Source organism: Leuciscus leuciscus (assembly GCF_965113295.1).
Source record: "Leuciscus leuciscus genome assembly, chromosome: 1".
Taxonomy (NCBI): domain Eukaryota; kingdom Metazoa; phylum Chordata; class Actinopteri; order Cypriniformes; family Leuciscidae; genus Leuciscus; species Leuciscus leuciscus.
Genome location: NC_138725.1, coordinates 13,512,178 through 13,530,580, shown reverse-complemented (window position 1 = coordinate 13,530,580; position 18,403 = coordinate 13,512,178). Strand labels below are relative to the sequence as shown.

At 38.7% G+C, this 18,403-nt stretch overlaps 1 protein-coding gene across 2 annotated transcripts in view; it reads left to right on the top strand.

Moving 5' to 3' along the window:
• The window catches only part of LOC309502044 (uncharacterized protein), a 54,620-nt gene extending 38,502 nt beyond the window's left edge, over positions 1-16,118 (top strand). For both annotated transcript variants that reach the window (XM_082174361.1, XM_082174360.1), the window contains 5 exons: positions 2,170-2,448; positions 2,536-2,892; positions 13,992-14,054; positions 14,143-14,217; positions 15,716-16,118. In XM_082174361.1, coding sequence (XP_082030487.1) covers positions 2,170-2,448; positions 2,536-2,892; positions 13,992-14,054; positions 14,143-14,217; positions 15,716-15,789 — 848 coding nt within the window. In that variant the 3' untranslated portion in view covers positions 15,790-16,118. The remainder of the gene's footprint in view (positions 1-2,169; positions 2,449-2,535; positions 2,893-13,991; positions 14,055-14,142; positions 14,218-15,715) is intronic.
• Positions 16,119-18,403: the final 2,285 nt, after the last annotated feature.

Below are 18,403 nucleotides of genomic sequence, written 5' to 3'. Positions count from 1 at the left end.
TAAATGAACATTAAACATTAACAAGTCTTTATCTTTACAGAATAAAACTAAAATAACAGCCTCATGCAGCCTCATTAACAGCCTCATTCTGGGAACCAAAATCTGAAGAAAAAAACAAAAACAGAAACAGGTTGATGAAGATTTCTGGTTCCCAGAATGCTTTGCATTAGATTGTTATTTTATAGTTTTATTCTGTAAAGACAAAGACTTGTTAATGTTTAATGTTCAAATAATATCAATTTAAATCTACAGTAAGTTACTGGCAAAGAAAATTCCAGATAAAAATTCAGAAAATTAGGTCAGCCGGAACTGGGAACACTTCCCATAAATCCTGATGTAGTCGTTACATCATATCTATCTATCTATCTATCTATCTATCTATCTATCTATCTATCTATCTATCTATCTATCTATTTATTTATTTAACAGGGACAATGCACAATATATGTATTGTACACGATTTAGCTAAAAGCTAATTCACATCTGCAGTCCCTGGGCAGGTGCCAATAGCATGCAAAATATTACAAAATATAAAAAACCTCCCAAAGCCATATTAAACAACATCAATTATCCAAATCCAAAGACACAACAATCCCCTCTAGAGGAAGCTCTTGTAAACCTTGAGCCTGGTCTGTTTATTGTTACAAACTGTTTAAGAGATTGTGGTGCTAAGTCATGAATGATCTTATATGCTAAACCAACATTTGACATAAACAGAAAGTTTTCAAAAGTCAACAGTTTATGCTTTTTAATTATATTACAATAATGATGGAAATTAGTTTTTTTTATCCATGACTTTCAATGTTTGTTTGTACAGACTTTGAAGTGGTTGCATTAATGTAAGACTTGTTTGAGACCAGGTTGTGCTACAATATGAAAAATCTGACAGTATCATGGCATGCATGAACAGTTTTGCTGCATCTGTACTCATTTGATTTCTTATAAATCTGAAATGAGCCAGATTAAATTTTAATGTTTTAGAAATGTTTGTAATATGTTTCTTGAAGGTTAAACCACTATCAATAAACACACCCAAATATTTAACTTGCTGAACATCCTGTACCTTTTGTCCTTTAATACTAATCACAGGAGGAGTGCAACTACTTCCTCTAATGGAGAAATACATACTAACCGTCTTGGAATAATTTAATATCAAACAGGAATATGTCATCCAATCTACGATTTTCTCCATAGCTCCTGTGAGTAGAGATGCAGCATGATGTTTAGATTTAGCATGAACATAAATAACCGTGTCGTCTGCATACATTTAAATTTTAACTTCTGGACAAATAGATGGTAGATCATTTATATAAATACTGAATAAAAGAGGGCCTAAAACTGAGCCTTGTGGATCACCAGTAGGACAATCTAAGGATGAGAAGGATGTCCCTTTAATTCTTGTACAATGTTGTCTATTACGCAAATATGAAGCCATCCATTCAATAGCATTTGCTGAGACATTATGAGTTGATAATTTAGATAACAGCACATTATGATTGACTGTGTCAAATGCCTTTTTTAAATCTATAAAGATGGCTCCTACCACCCCTCATTTATCTAACATGCCTTTTAACTGTTCCACAAAGTAGCAGAGAGCTGTCTCTGTTGAATGTTTTGGTCTAAACCCAAACTGCATTTCGTTAAGAAGAATGGCATCTATGGTGTCATCTTGGCGGCCCCTAATTTAATAACAAATGATTGTTACGACGGAAGTGAATCAATCAAAACTAACTTTAGCTGGAAAATAACTTTATTAAAGAACCGCTATAAAGCCAAAACAATCTCTGTTACCTTAAATTATACGTTTATCTCTGTAAAGCTGCTTTGAAACAATCTACATTGTTAAAAGCGCTGTATAAATGAAGATGACTTGACTTGACTTAGTTGGGCTCTGGACCCTTGACTTTTGAACATTAGCTTTGGCTGCGATAGCTTTGTCTTTAAATACATTTGCTATTGCAAAAAAAGCTGAAAGACAGGATCAGATGACAATGGCTGTTTGTTAATGGTCACAATCATCATCTAGTGGCACGGATCTCATTTATTGTCTAATGTATTTTATCAGCACAGTTTTTTACAGTGTGTATTTTAGTCTTCTGCTTTTAATGCTGGTATGTTTTGTGTTTTCATTTATTAACATAATGATCACTGAAATATACTGTGTTTCAGGAACCAGTGGAGTGGATCATGATCATGTGTTCATCAGTTCTGGTGAAAATGTGCATCTGTCCTGTAATAAAACTCTTTCTGACTGCAAATCAACTACATGGACATTCAGAAATTTAGAGATAAAGGACATAGACACACAGAGACTGAGTCTGGAGTCTGACTGCTCTCTCAACATCAAGAACATCACAGAAGAAGATTATGGATTTTACACCTGCAGACAATATGTAAATGGACAGGAACAAGGAACTGGTGCTTATGTTTTTCTGCATGTTCTTCATGGTAAGTTTATGATTATGTGCTCAATTTAAAATTCTCCATTTAAACTCAGATGATGATTGGAGAGTCTGTGATTTGTCTTGTGTTCAGTTTCAGTATCTCCATCATCATCATCATCATCATCAACAACATCATTATCATCCTCACAGACTGAGATCAGTCCAGGCCACTCTGTGACTCTCTCCTGTCAGTTGTATTCAGATACTGGATTCTCCTGTAATTTTTTGGTTCGTTCTGTGGGAATCGAGCTGTTGTGGGTGAATCAGGCTGGTGTTGATCTGAAGACAGACTCCAGATATCAGATATCATCATCATCAGATCGATATCACTGTAAAATCACTCTGACTACAACACTCCTGAATGAAGATAACAACAGAGAGTGGAGATGTCTTCTTGCTCACAAAAATCAAGTCAAGACTTCAGTCAGATACACTGTCAAGTATTCAGGTGAGAAAACAGTGTTAGAAGAGCCTCATAATGTCAGTAACACTAAGGTCTATCAGTATCACTGAACCAGAACAAACTGAGGGAACAAAAGCTTCTTTGACTCTCACAGAAGAGTAACTCGAAGCATTGCTTCAAACTAATGAACTGCAGTGAAGTAACAGTCCAAAACGTGATGCTGGAAATAATAAAGGAATTGAAACTTAATAGCAAAAATATTAACTTTTTATGTAATGTGATGATCAAAGTTAAAATATGATATCTTGAGTGTTAACTAATCAAAATATGACTGTCATATTCAGTATGATTGTCACATTGAGTTGTTGTTTTAGTTTCATTTCGTGACTTTTATGGTGTGTCCCAATTAGCGTACTTATGCATATTCTATGACATGTTTAGTATAAACAGTGAGAGTAGTGTGTTCATATAACACTCTGGTTCTTTCACTCGATTCTCCCAGAAAGCGTCACATGAAGACGATATGTTGAGCTCATCCATGTAGCGCATTCACTGTAGATCCATGAAAAACACCAAACAGACATAAAATACTGCTCATCCACTCACAAAATTATCAAAAAACATACATGTAAAAGTAAACAAAACAAATATACAAAAAAGAGAGAAACACAAAATAAGCCGTACACTCGTAATGCTCGGCAACAAGTTTAACATATAAAACTTCAGTTATTCATCAAGTCTGGGTGTCTTATGACCCCAATATAAAATAAACCGATTTAAATAGCTTTTTTTAAATAATTTTTTTGACATTAAAGAAAAAAATGTTATCTCTGCCTACATTTAGTTTCTCTGACAGGAGAAAGTTTGTCCTGCCATTCACCTCAACAGCTCAGGTGAAACTGAAGAGAAAATGGCCGACTTCACTTATTTTTTACTTCTAATTCTCAATTCACCTACTTATACTACGCCCTAAAAGTAGGTACTCTTTTTGGGAAGAAAAGGTGCATACTTTTGAGTGTGTAGCAGAAGAGTAGACATGATTTGGGACAAACTATCACGTCATACAATTGTGTCTTTAACAGTTGCTCTCTGTCGCTTATTTAAACACATCCTGACACTCAAACTGACCTGTCAATCATCTTATAAAATCCTCCACATTTAATTTAATTTCCTACCGTATCAGAGAGAAATGCAGAAGCACGTTGATCTGCAGTCACAGGTCTTTCATGCGGAGACTCTCCTCAGATTAATGAAATATGATGGATTTAAAAGTTATTGGCCTAATGGATCGTTATAAAAGTCCACATGGTTATTGCAGATGTAATATAACACAGATAATATTAACGTTTTGATTCAGGATAGATGGCGTGCTCAATTCCTTTTGAGTTTGATTTGGGTGCTCTTCGGTCCAAGGTAGAACATCTAAGGTGCAGTGTGGAGAAATAATCTCTGGTAGCCGAGGCACTCCTTAATTAAAATGTCTTTATTGAAAAGATGACATGTCCTAACTGGACAACTTTAAAATGCCCACGCGTAGCGGCATGGGGCTGCCGCTACGCGTGGGCATTTTAAAGTTGTCCAGTTAGGACATGTCATCTTTTCAATAAAGACATTTTAATTAAGGAGTGCCTCGGCTACCAGAGATTATTTCTCCACACTGCACCACAGATAATATTAAATAAATATTTTTCTATCAGGTTAAACTTTGATTAGTCACTCAAACCTTTATCTAAACCTCTTACCGTCGGTCACGCATATCCACCATTTTGTAATTTTTTTTTAACACTTTTTACTCCTGTTTGTAGTTCCCTTTCAAGGGAACTCGAGCTGCATCAAAACACTGCAGGAACGCCCCTGCATGAGTGCATCATGAAGCATCAGTCCCATGGTGAGACGGAACGCCATAGACGGGTGACGTCACTGACCAGGAAACTATAAAGCACCCCTGAATCACAACAGCGCTAGTTTCTGTGCCTTCAGCAAGCGCTCTGTGTGTGAATCATTTTTGAATATTGTCTCAAAGTGTTTTTGTCTGTCCTTAGTTTCACTAGGCAGTAGTTTTTATATATATATATATATATATATATATATATATAAAAAAACTATATAGAATGGCGAGTAAACAACAGTATAGGAAGTGTGTTCATCCCTGCACTCACTATATTACGGGTGGGGATACACACCAACTATGTGTTGTTTTTCTGGGAGTGCAGCATGCCCAGTCAGCTCTTGAGGGGGCTGATTGCGAGCATGGCAAGCGTTTTCCACTAAGAACGCTGCGCTCTCGCCGATCACTCTTCAAGGAGGGTGGATCGGTTTGCGCTCACCGAGGCAGAGCGGCGACTTCAGTCGTGGGGTTCGCAAATGGATCTGTCAGGCAGAAGATCTTTCTCTCTGTGCCACCAAGGAGACGGCCAAGTCAGTGGGCCTTTCTATGGCAGCCCTGGTCGCCACGGAGAGGCATCTTCGGCTAAACTTTTCTGGTATGAAAGAGAGAGAAAAGTCATTTCTCCTGGACGCCCCGCTTACCACTTTGGGCCTATTTGGTGACTCAGTTAACACCATGATCGATAGGTTCCAAGAGGAGAAAAAGCAAGCGTCAGCGTGAGAACCAGAAATTACTCCCATTTAGAGTCCATGTCCCTGGGACTGCTGGGCAAAAAGAGCAGTCCCAGCCGTCGTCTAGCTCCTCACACCGGGCGCAACAAAAGAAGAGTGTCGCGTTTCGTGCTCCCCCACAAAAAGACTGGAACACGACGCTCTCAGGCGAAGCCTTCGAGGGGTTTAACTGTTTTACGAGGGGTAAGTCCTGTAAACTGTTTGAACTTCCCGCGAGCGATCCGCGCTCGAAAGAACTGAAAGAACGCTTGGGGATGGGGGTTCAATTTCAGATCTCGCCAAGAAGGCTTTGTCTAAGAAGAAGTCCTGACGCCACTGACTCACCGATCTCACCGCATCACACGGTGCCCGTTTCCTCTCGGCGCCCTCAGGGGCCCGTTCTACCAACTCTGTCTTTTAGCTGGGGAGTAGACGGTCCCAGCGAGTTTTTCCTCGAGGGTAGCTCGCTCTCTTCCTCCGAGGCGGGGTCAGGACAGTTAGACCAGTTGTTCCCTGCTTGCGCAGTTACAGGGCACTGTGCCTGTAGCATGGACAAAATCATGATGATTTGCTCATTCTAAAATTCAGAAAGCTTTTAACCTATTGATTCATATCATGTAAATCACAGGCAAGCGCCAATGAGTCTGGATCAAACTGCTCCTTTTGACACGTTTGTGACAGGGTCGAAATTTAACAGAAACACCTCCAAGCTCCATCATGAGCTTCAAACAGATCGCAATCAGTTTAACTCCTCTTTCTCGGGAAGCAAGAAATCCAGGAGGCAGGAAAAGCCCTCTCCGAGATGCCCAATACTCATACACAAGCATTCTTTGCATCTAACTAATATGAATATAAATAATATAAATAATATGAATATATTATATAAATATAAATAATTGAATATAAATGAATATAAATAATTCCAAAATGATACATTTGTATATGATATATTCCTGTATGCATGAATGTTCCCCCCCTCATATTAGCCTAATTATGACTTTCTAGTTGTGGTAGTTGAACTCTAAGTGCTTATTTTAAAGAATAAGAATGTATCTCTACTTTTGTATCTTCCGGACATATCAATCTTGGTACCAAATTAAACCTCTCGGTTTGCCTAAGCTAAATATATTTACCATATAGGTTACCATAGAATGTATTATACTATGTTTACCATCTTTTGGAGTAGAAATTACAAATTCTAACACCATCATAAACTATGCAAGAGGAGACAAAGTGTCACGGTGCGGGTTTGTGTCTTGTTCTTGTCTGTCATGTGTTCCCCTGTCTTTTCATGTTTAGCTGTCTCCCGTTATGTTGATTAGTCTTCTCAGGTGTCTCTGATTAGCCACGCCCCCTTTGTTATCTTGTTTAGCTTGTTTGCCTTTGTATTTAAGCCCTGTGTCTAGTTCAGTCTTTGTGAGTTCTCGATGTTGTTATGTTGCCTGTTCTGTCCCGGAGTCTTAGTCTTTGTCTTAGTTCAAGTTTATTCTTAGTCTTTGTCATAATTCAAGTTTATTTAATAAAAACACTGCTGCATCTGGATCCTGCTTCCTGCTCTGCATCATAACACAAAGGAACTTTCTCCCACTCAAAGTTTCTGAATTCTATTGGTCAGTTCACCCAGTAAAGGTGTGGACTAGAATTCCCTTAAAAGAAGATGACAGTGCTCATCTCTTCTTATGTGTTTCTTCTTCAAGTTTATCCTCTCCAAGTTTGTTTTACTTTTGTTTTCTTAGCTTTTTGTATTAGTCGTATCTCCGGCTTCTCACCTTGTTTTAATCTCGTGCTTATTCCTTTCTACTTACGGAATTAGACTGAATTTCTGGCAACTCTGCTTACAAGCAAACAGTTTGAACTTCCTGCAAGCAATCCGCGCTCGGAAGAACCAAAAGAACGCTTGGGATGGGGGTTGGGTCCAATTTCAGATCTGCGCCTGTTAAACCGATATATCTAAAGGATGTTTACTTCCATGTTTCCATCCTTCTACAACACAGGAAGTTCCTGAGGTTTGCTTTCAGGGGCGAAGCATACCACTATCGGGTTCTTCCGTTCGGCCTAGCCCTGTCTCCCCGCACATTCACGAAATGTATGGATGCAGCTCTAGCTCCGCTGAGACTCCAGGGCATCCGCATTCTGAATTATATCGACGACTGGTTCATCTTAGCCCTATCGGAGCAACAAGCGGTTCAACATCGAGATCAACGATCCGTTGCAATGGTGGCTCAGGACCAAGGGGTTCTCCCCGAGGGGAAACCCGCTCCACACGATCAGGGTCAGGGTCACGTGACGATATCTTTGTGCCCTAATTATGTGGAAAGAACCTTGGTTTCTGTTCCAAGGGCCCACTATCGGGTTCTTCCGTTCGGCCTAGCCCTGTCTCCCCGCACATTCACGAAATGTATGGATGCAGCTCTAGCTCCGCTGAGACTCCAGGGCATCCGCATTCTGAATTATATCGACGACTGGTTCATCTTAGCCCTATCGGAGCAACAAGCGGTTCAACATCGAGATCAACGATCCGTTGCAATGGTGGCTCAGGACCAAGGGGTTCTCCCCGAGGGGAAACCCGCTCCACACGATCAGGGTCAGGGTCACGTGACGATATCTTTGTGCCCTAATTATGTGGAAAGAACCTTGGTTTCTGTTCCAAGGGCCCGTGTTTGGAGCTCTTTGTCGTCGTGTCACGCTAACGACAGATGCCTCACTCATGGGCTGGGGGGAGCGATCATGGGTGGTCACCCAGCCTGAGGTCTGTGGCAGGACCATCACCTCTCTTGGCACATAAATTGTCTAGAAATCTTGGTGGTGTTTCAGGCTCTGAAATAAACCATCAGGGGGGTCTGCATTTGTGCCCCTTGTACAAGCTGTCTCGCCAGATCCTCCTGTGGACCCAAGGGAAACTTCATTGACTGAGAGCTATTTATATCCAGGGGTATTTAAATTAGGGGGCAGACATCCTGTCGAGGCAGGGGCCGAGGCCCGGGGAATGGAGACTCCACCCCGAGGTGGTGGAGCTCCTGTGGGAGAATTTCGGTCGTGCTGAGGTAGACCTGTTCGCTTCCAGGGAGACATCACACTGTCCTATGTGGTTCTCTCTGAGCCATCCAGCCCCTCTGGGGTTGGACGCCATGGTGCAGGCGGGGCCGAGGTCACGTCTGTGCTCATTTCCCCTGATTGCTCTGCTCCCCGGAGTTCTGGAAAGGGTTCGCCGAGACGGGGTCAGTCTACTGTTGGTAGCCCCGATTCTGGCCGGCCCGAGTATGGTTTGTGGACCTAGTGTCTCTCCTCGACGGCTCTCCTCTGGAGATTCCGATCAGGAGGGACCTACTCTCTCAGGCAAGTGGGACGATCTTTCACCCTCGCCCAAAACTGTGGAAACTGTGGACTTGGCCTCTGAGGGGGCCCAACTCATAATTCTCCACTCCAGAGCTATGTCCACAAGGAAGTTATATGCCTTGAAGTGATTATTTATAATCAATAAGAGATTATTTACTTCTTGGTGCAGAGAACACCAGTTGGACCTGGTTAACCACCCGGTGAGTGCAGTGCTGGAGTTCGTGCAGGAGCGATTCTTTGCAGGGCTGTCCCCTTGCGTGGCGGCACTAGCAGCTTACCACGTCCCTTTAAATGAAGTCTCTTTGGGGAGACACCCTCTTATAACACACTTTGAGGCTGAGGCCAGCAGTCCACACAAGGGTACCGATAAAGCTTATAAAGCTTTATTGTCAGGAGTCTCACTACACGATGTCTGTGATGCGGCAGGCCAACCCGGTCTCACCCCAAAACGTCATGTACTGACGGGTCTTGACCATACGGCAACATACGACGAAAAGGGTACCCCTAAAACGTCCATATGAGACGAAGACATAAGCGCACCAGCAGCGCTTCCTAGCGGTACCCTAACACATACCTAAACCTACCCATAACCCGAATCGTCACATATGGACGTTTTAGGGGTACCCTTTTCGTCGTATGTTGCCGTATGGTCAAGACCCGTCAGTACGTGACGTTTTGGGGTGAGACTGTGTTAGGCAGGCTGGTCCTCACTGCACACATTTATCAGGTTCTATGATCTTGACCTCAGCTCCACTCCTGGGGCGTAGGTGCTTTCTAGAGCCCGACCGATATATCGGCGGGCCGATATTATCGGCCGATATTAGGCATTTTCCTAACTATCGGTATCGGCATTTATAATGGCCGATAAATTAATATTTTTAAAAATGCAGCGTGCATTTTGGATATCGGTCAGGCTCTAGTGCTTTCGTCCAAATGTGCGCTCTGATTTCACACGGACTGACATTTGCTCGCATGGCGACGTGGGTATTAGTGTTCCCGCAGCATTTCAACGCTGCTTGAGTTCCCTTGAAAGGGAACATCTCGGTTATGTATGTAACCCTAGTTCCCTGAAGTGGGAACGAGACGCTGCATCACCCTGGCATACTCCCAACATGCCTCTGATTGACTTGCTTCAGCCTATCACGGCAAAGCTGTGTTTAAGTCCACTTTTTATGCCCATCCCTCGCTAATGTTGCACAAGTGTCAACTACTGGTGAACTCTTGAAATATGTTTGAATGAATTGCTCTAAGCCCTTGATCACTTGGTATCCAATATGGTGCTAATTATAAATTATACATTTATTTTACACACCATTATATAGGCCTGTATGTATGATTGGGCTGTTGGAGAAAATGTATTTAAAAAGTATCAAAATAAGTCTAATATCATACTCATATAGAGTTGTGTGGTGTGACATGCTTCATACCGCAATGCATGCAGGGAGCCATGAGTATAAAATTCTTTGGGTGGCTCCCAGCATGCATTGCGCCATGAAGCATGTCACCATTGTTGAGATTCATATGTTGAATCTTGATGTCTGTTTGTGTCTAAAAATCCTGTAATGTATTTCTGAATCTGAATCTCTGATCTGTGGCAAGAAATTATTGTTGTATATCATCTTTTTCCCTGCTTTTCTTTGGAAAAAAATGTTTTAGTAAACACTGTTATAGAGACCACAAACTCACATAAAAAGCCAAGAGTCAAACTGCCATAATGGTGACTAGACATTTTCAATAAAACATCTAAACCTCCGTTAATTTTCAATAAGAGCTTCTGTAAATAGATATCAGAAATAAAGTCAGTCTGGTTACTAATAAGTGAAGCTGGTAATGATGTTTGTGGAGTTGTACAATCCTTCTCTGCTGTAGTGATGGGACGATCCGTTCATTGCGTCTGTCACATGAAAAATTAACCAAAGACTCGGAAGGTAAATTAAATATTTATGTTGTAAATTATCTTTGGCTGCATTATAATGATTTCTTAATTCTTTTTTTTTGTTGCTTTTTTTGCTTTTTTTTACTTTTTTTGAACATGAACATCAGTCAGAAATTAAGTGTTAACAATGACATGTTTTAGTTTTTTTTTCTTACCCCTTAACCCAGCTTAATGCCCCCTCCTCAAAAAAAAAAAATAAAAATAAAAATAAAAATAAAAAAAATTACAGAATAAAACAGATAAAAGGGAAAATAAATAACAATTATACAGATCAATAAAGAGTTAGGTCTCTGAGAAGAAAATAAATGATGTTTAGACTTTACAGGACTATAGCAGGTTACAACACAGATAAGACATATTTGGAATATATATATATATATATATATATATATATATATATATATATTTTTTTTTTTTTTTTTTTTCTCTCTCTCTCTTTTTATAATACATTTTCAGTTAGGGAGAGAAAGGGACCCCACATTTTCATAAACAAATCATGACGGGCTGAGGCTCTAAATATCACACGTTCATAGCTAGCAATATTTGACATAAGGTCCAACCATTCATCATATGAGGAAGGTGTGTCTGACTTCCAATGTCTAAGAATGACTCTGCATCCAGCTAAACGGCACCATAGCATCTGTTGTCGAGATATAGGCATATCCTCCGGTATAATACCCAACATACACAAGGCAGGGTTTTTATATAATGACAGGCAAAAAATATTATTAACAAATTGTACAATTTTCTCCCACATTTCCTCCACCATGTCACATTCATATAACATATAAACCATAGTTCCTATATCTTTTTTACACCGCCAGCACAATGCAGTATCTCTTAATTTAATTCTGGCCAATCTGCTTGGAGTCCAGTAATATCTATTAAGAATTTTATAATTTATCAATTGGGATTGAGTTTCACGGACGTTAGTATGCCATTTTGATACAACCTGTTTCCACGTTTCCACGTTTCTTCGATTTATTAATTCAAAATATGATTAAGATTGCGTAGCAGGATGTTTTCAGGGAATTTACCTGTTAAACCTTTTGCACGTACAATCACACTGGTGTGATCAGTCTTGGCTGATCCCTTAGAATGGTCAGTGCATCACGTGATCAACTGCTAAATTCTCAAATGTGCTTTCGCGCGTTGGCTGGTGCTCTGTGCAATGACGTGTTACCATGGAAAGAATAAAGTGACAGGTTCTAAATAACAGTTGCCTTGAAAAACTCAGGCTGGTGGTCAGTTAGAATATTTTAAACTAACATCCAAAAGGGTTAAAAGTATAACATTTAAAGTTACTTAAATGAACAAAAAGATTTAGTCATTTTGATGAAGGAAATCGAACGAGAGAGTCAGTAAAATGATCTGAACTTCCCATCACTAATTTTAAGAGATTGAGGCCTAGTCCACACGTACGCAGTATTTTTAGTATTTTAAACCGTTTTTCCACCTCCATTAAAAAAAAATCACGTCCACATGAAAACACAAAAACACCATATGAAGCACTGTCAAGAGCATGCCAAACCAGCAGGTGGCGATATAACCCTAACCCTAAAGCCCTGTTGGCCAATCAGAAGCCTGGAAAAAATGTTATTACCAATTCCGATGTCACAAGCCAGAATCTACGGTTTCACCATCTAGGCCTACACAACAAGTACTGCAACCGGAGTTTCTGAAAATCTTCACCCTGGCCAGGAGTTTTCATAAAGGTTTGGTTTCAGAGACCGGATACTGCGTTTGCGTGTGGATGAAGGGCATTAAAAAAGCTGTAATTTTGAAAATACCTGTGTTCGTGTGGACAGGGCCTTAATGTCTTTTTTTTATCTTCAGTTGATTTAATCTAAAGCTGTGGCTGAAGTCAGTTGTAGTTCTTGTGTTTCTATTTTCTTCAGTGATTCTGCTTGTTAACAGCAGGGGTTCATCACTAATGATCAATCATTACTTAATTAAATGATTAGCTCACCTTAAAATGAAAATTTCCTGATAATTTACTCACCATAATGCCATCCAAGATGTCCATGTCTTTCTTTCTTCAGTGGAAAAGAAATTAAAGTTTTTTGTGGAAAACATTTCAAGGTTTTTCTCCACACAATTGGCTTCAACGGCAACCAGAATGTTGAGTTCAAATCAATGCAGTTTCAGAGGGCTCTGAAGTGCTTCAAAGGGTTCTGCATGATCCCAGTCGAGAAATAAGGGTCTTGTCTAGAGAAACGATCGGTCTTTTTTAAAATAAAAATAAAAAATGTATATACTTTTTAACCACAATTGTTCGTCTTGTGCTGGTCTGTGACGCGCTACGCATTGCGTCATCATGGTGGAACAGAGATCACGGCATTGATCTTAACTTCAACATTCTGGTTGCCGTTGAAGCCAATTTTGTGGAGAAAAAACCTGAAATATTTTCCTCAAAAAACTTATTTTCTTTTCTACTGAAGAAAGAAAGACATGAACATCTTGGCATGTTGGGGTGAGTAAATTATCAGGAAATTTTCATTTTGAGGCCAATTAATCCTTTAATCACTATTATCTCATTAACTTTAACTCTGATTTAGAGTAAAGACAGGGTTCATACTCTGTGATTTATAATAATCCTTTAGATTGTTGCTTGCCAGACTGTACAAACCTGATCCTTGCTGTAAGTCATGTCATACGGTAAGATTTCAGTCGTCATTATCGTCAAATCAAGTCAAGACGAGTCAATCAATGGCACATACGTTCACAGTGATCTCGATTACACGCAGGATTGAAATGGTGGCTCCAAAGAAATCTCTTATGTTAATTTTGGTCATGGCTTTTCTTGAAAAAACAAAGACAATTGGATGGTTGTCGTAGCAAAAGTCACTGCAGGACTGAGAGTCAAATCTTCTAACACTGACAGAATTTCGTCTAAGGTAAAATATTACCGTAACAGTCATTAATCGGCTGTCGGTAAACATGTCAAACTAACGATCAAAGACTTCAGATTTTAGTCTAGGTTCAGAGGAATCTTTTAAGATTTGGAAAATTTGTCTCAGGCGGCCAAATCGTGGCCAAAATCGCAAAGTGTGAACCCGGCTTAACTTTAACACTCTTCAGAGTGGGACCATATGTACTCTCAGCAGAATTAAATTAAATCTGGGAATTTTGCTGTGTGTGTTTTCATGTTGGATTTCTCTCTTTAGTTTGGTAAAATAAAGTTTAAGCTGCTATGTTTGCTACGCCTCACCTCTTCTTCTTCTCATTCTGGATATTATTATGATGCATCTCAACTAACATTCATCCTTTTCAGATCAAGCTGATATGACAGCACCAGGCACAGACTCTCAGGATCATTCGACTACAATCACACAAGGTACATAATCACAGTCTTTTGTCTTTGTCTATAATTGTCCCCAATCTGCCTTGTCCGTCTCTGACTCTGTGCTCGATCTCTTCTTCAGTCATAGTGATTTCTGTCGCTGCAGTCACTGTTCTCCTTCTTACTCTTCTCTGGCTGATCTGCAGAAAAAGAGCTGGTGAGTTTTCGAGTTATCAAGTCAACAATCATTTTTATTTTTCATTTTAATGCTTCAACAATATTTTTTTTTTTTTTGAAAATCTGCTTAAACAGCTTTTGGCCCACTTGTAAAGCTTGGGCTGTCTTCACAGCTGCCATTACTGGTTAAAGAAAAAATATAGACTGATGCTTGTAATTTGCTTTTTGGAGGTCTTTGCAAGGTGACGCTCAATAGTGTCCAGAGTGAGTCTCTATTCTGAACTATTTCTTTTAATTATAGCACTAGTGCTTGAAAGTAAGGGAGTCTAAATATAGTAACATTTTAATATCATTTTCAGTAGCACTGAATGCTCTGTGAAAATAATATTAGTAATTAATGCAAAGTGAATTATAGCATTTCCATTTAGCATTTTTATTTGTATGTTTTATAAATTATCAAGGTTGAATTTGCAATGTCATGCTGCTGGGTCGTTTGAGTCATGCAAACATTGGTATGCTGCAGAGTTGGTCTTTAAAGAAATAGTTCCTGCTGTGGAACAAAAGAAGAATTGTTAAAACAGTCAAAAACTTTCCAAATGCAGTTTTTGTAAATATATGACAAAATACACCTTATAATTATGTACAAATTGTGCACAAATCACATGGATCAACTAAAGTTAGAGTTAATAACTTAGAGTTATTTTTACCTCATCTTATTTGATCGACAGATGAAGACGGTAGTCCGTAATTGCTTCTACTATTTAAGAGCAATAGCCAAATTGAAATCAATTCTCTCAGTCAGCGACCTGGAAAAATTGTCCACGCTTATATTTTTCCCTGTCTAGATTATTGTAGTGCACTTTATGTTGGGACCTGTCAAACACACGTTGCCCACCTGCAGCTGGTACAAAATATGCTTCAAGGTTGTTAACGAATGCTGGGAAAACGGAGCATGTTACTCCCTTGTTATCTTTTATAGGTTGTCTACCAATACACTTTAAGATACAGTATAATATTCTGATATATCTTTTTTAAGCACCTCATGGAATGGCGCCAGCTGAGTTTATTAAGCCCTACAGTTCAGGCGTAAGACTAAGATTATCAAACAAGTGTCTTCTAACTATTCCTCTTGCACGTCTCAAATTGAAGGGTGATCGTGCTTTCTCTGTCGCTGGTCCTAGATTGTGGAATAATCTGCCATTGGATGCTAGAACAACGTCATTGACGCTTAATGTTTTTAAGGATCGCTTAAAATCTAATCTGTACTCTTTGGCATTTTAGTACATTAGTACATGGATGTTTTTATGTTTTGTCTTATTGTTTTTGTTGCTTTTTATTGTAATGTACAGCACTTTGGAATACAGTAGTAGCCTGTAAGGTGCTGTATATAACCAACCAACCAAACAAACAGACACATGCACCACTGCACAAACTCAAATCATGACTACTGAATGTTTGTCTGGTCTAAATGACTTCTCATTATCAGTATGATATATATTCATTCTCTCTCTCTCTCTCTCTCTCTCTCTCTGCTGTAGTGAGTAATGATGAAGTGGAAGACTCAGTTCAACCACAGACTTTATTAAACGCTGGACTGAAAGAATCAATTTAACAACTATGCCTCTGCCTGTTTCTGAAACCTTTAGCTTTATACTGTACTTTATACTGTAGGATAAATATGTTTGCATCTCCTTTCTAATCATTTCTTTTACAAGCTGTTTAGTCACACGCTCATAAGAGATGTGCTGTTTATTATCCATAAGAAGCAATGTTGCATATGGTATAATCATGAATGGAGTTGTTTGTCTCTCTATGGATTATTTGTCTCCTTTCTTTTCTATATTGACTTTTTATTCTATTTGTTGGTTTCAGCCTATGCCCTACACTTGCTATATAATCTATGGCACGAGCACAATAAAGCTGACTATTGAATGAACTACACTTCTGTGTGTGTGCCATTCTTGGTCCCCAGATCTGGTGTTCTTCTGCATTGATCATTTCATTTCATATATAGAAGATGGATCCTAAAGGCAACATGTAAAGATAGAATAATATTGGTGCAAGAATCAAACCTTGAGGTCCCCCCTGCCCCCCAAAGAAGAAGCGATCTGGATGAACCTCCTTCCCCTGTGCTGACAGAGCAAGACATACCAGAGAGATATGATTTGAACCACTCAAGCACATTTACCTTAAGACCAACCCAGTGTTCCAGACGGTCAATCAATATATCATGATCCACTATATCGAAGGCCGCGCTGAGGTCAAGTAAAATCAGAAGAGCATTTTCACCATTATCCAGTGCCAAAAATATGTCATTCAATACTTTCACCAGCACAGTCTCTGTGATTGTTGACTTTGTTCTGATATGCAGTTTTATCTAACACTATAATCTTCACAACTCAGTGCCTTTCTGATTCCTCCTCGAGGCCTTATGTGGTTGAGAAATGCTATTTTTGTAACTTAAAAATTGGTCCATCTTATCAAGGTACTTGGGTAAAAATATGAGGGGAGTATAACAGAGTTAACTAATAAGATATAGCTTACATCATATAGGAACATGATACATTGAATAACAAGTCCATATATAGTCAGTTTCTGGCTAGATCACCACATATACTTTTGGATCCAAAAGGACCTTTATACTGCTTTAGAATAGAGAGAATAGGAGACCATTCCCCATCCTAGCCTAGAGTTCCACATAATGAAAAACAGATGTAGCCAGTACCTTCCTACAGAACAAAGAAATCATCCTCTGTTATATACTGCATGCTGAGACTATCATACAAGAATTTCTAACACTACTCAAAATAAAATCAAACATTTTTTTTTTATATATATATAAGCAGAAACTCTTTTTAGAACCATTCAGGTTCTTATTCCATTGTGACATTATTTTAAGGACAAAAATATGGAGCTTATAATATGACAAAATGATTTGAATTTGAATTGTGTAAATTTGAATTATTTGCAAGTGTAATCTAACAAAATTTAATTTTAGGTGGTAGATTAAATAGTTCTGAATTTGATTTTTTTAAAACGAATATTGAACATTTGAAATTTAACAAATTGAAGTTTTTTTTCAAGTTTTTTTTCTGCCGCAAACGTTTGCGGCAGAAAACTACTGCAGTGCAGCCAAAATGCTTTGTTCGACTTATCTGAGATCCTTTACTCTTCCCTGTGGATGACCTGTGACCTACTTTCTGTAAGATCTGAATTTTTGAGTTTGAATTTTTGAGATTGAATTTTAGAAAACTGATTTTGAAGTTCCGAATTTCTTCATCTTGAAAACTTGAATCTGTATTTTTTTAAACTGAATATTTGCAGTATAAGAATTCAGAACAAAAAAACTAGCTGTTTGAAAATACATGTCTATAAAATTCAGCCATAAAAACATTTCAATTTGTTAAATTTCAAATGTTCAATATTCGTTTAAAAAAAATCAAATTCAGAACTACTTAAACTACCACCTAAAATTCAATTTTGTTAGATTACACTTGCAAATAATTCAAATTTACACAATTCAAATTCAAATCATTTTGTCATATTATAATCTCCATACAAAAAGGGCACTTTTCGACTTCAAATGTAATTGTTGTAATATTTGTCGTACTACTAGTTTTAATTATATGTATATATATATATATATATATATATATATATATATATATAGACACACACAACAGTAATGACAATCTAATGCGAATCATCATTAAACAAATGACAATGACAAAATAACCTCAATAGTAAAAGACCATTTTCACACAGACTGTTACGAACCACTCTGAGACACGAGGGAAGAGGATCCAAATGCAGCTTTTATAAAAGGGGGTATCCAGAATCGTAATCCAACAAGCAGAGGGTCAAGCACAGGAAGACAGTCCAAACTAGTGATGTGACATTTGAACCGAGGCGTCGGAGCTTGTGTCGAGAAAAAGTGGGCGTGCCAGATGAAGCCGCGATTCCAGGCTTGTGTTGTTAATGTGAAAATCACGTGACTAATGACAAACGAGGCCTCGGTTTGTGTGGATACGTCATCGGTTCGGTCTGAGTGTCACTTCCGGATAAAAGGCGGTTCGAAACTCGCGCCTCCTTGTGGGTGTTGCAGGAGTAGTAGAAGCAGTTGTAGTAGTGTCAGAGAGTCAGAAAGTTAGATAACTATCATTGTCATTGTCGTTATTGTGTCATATATGTATTATATGTGTATTAATATATATATTATATATTAA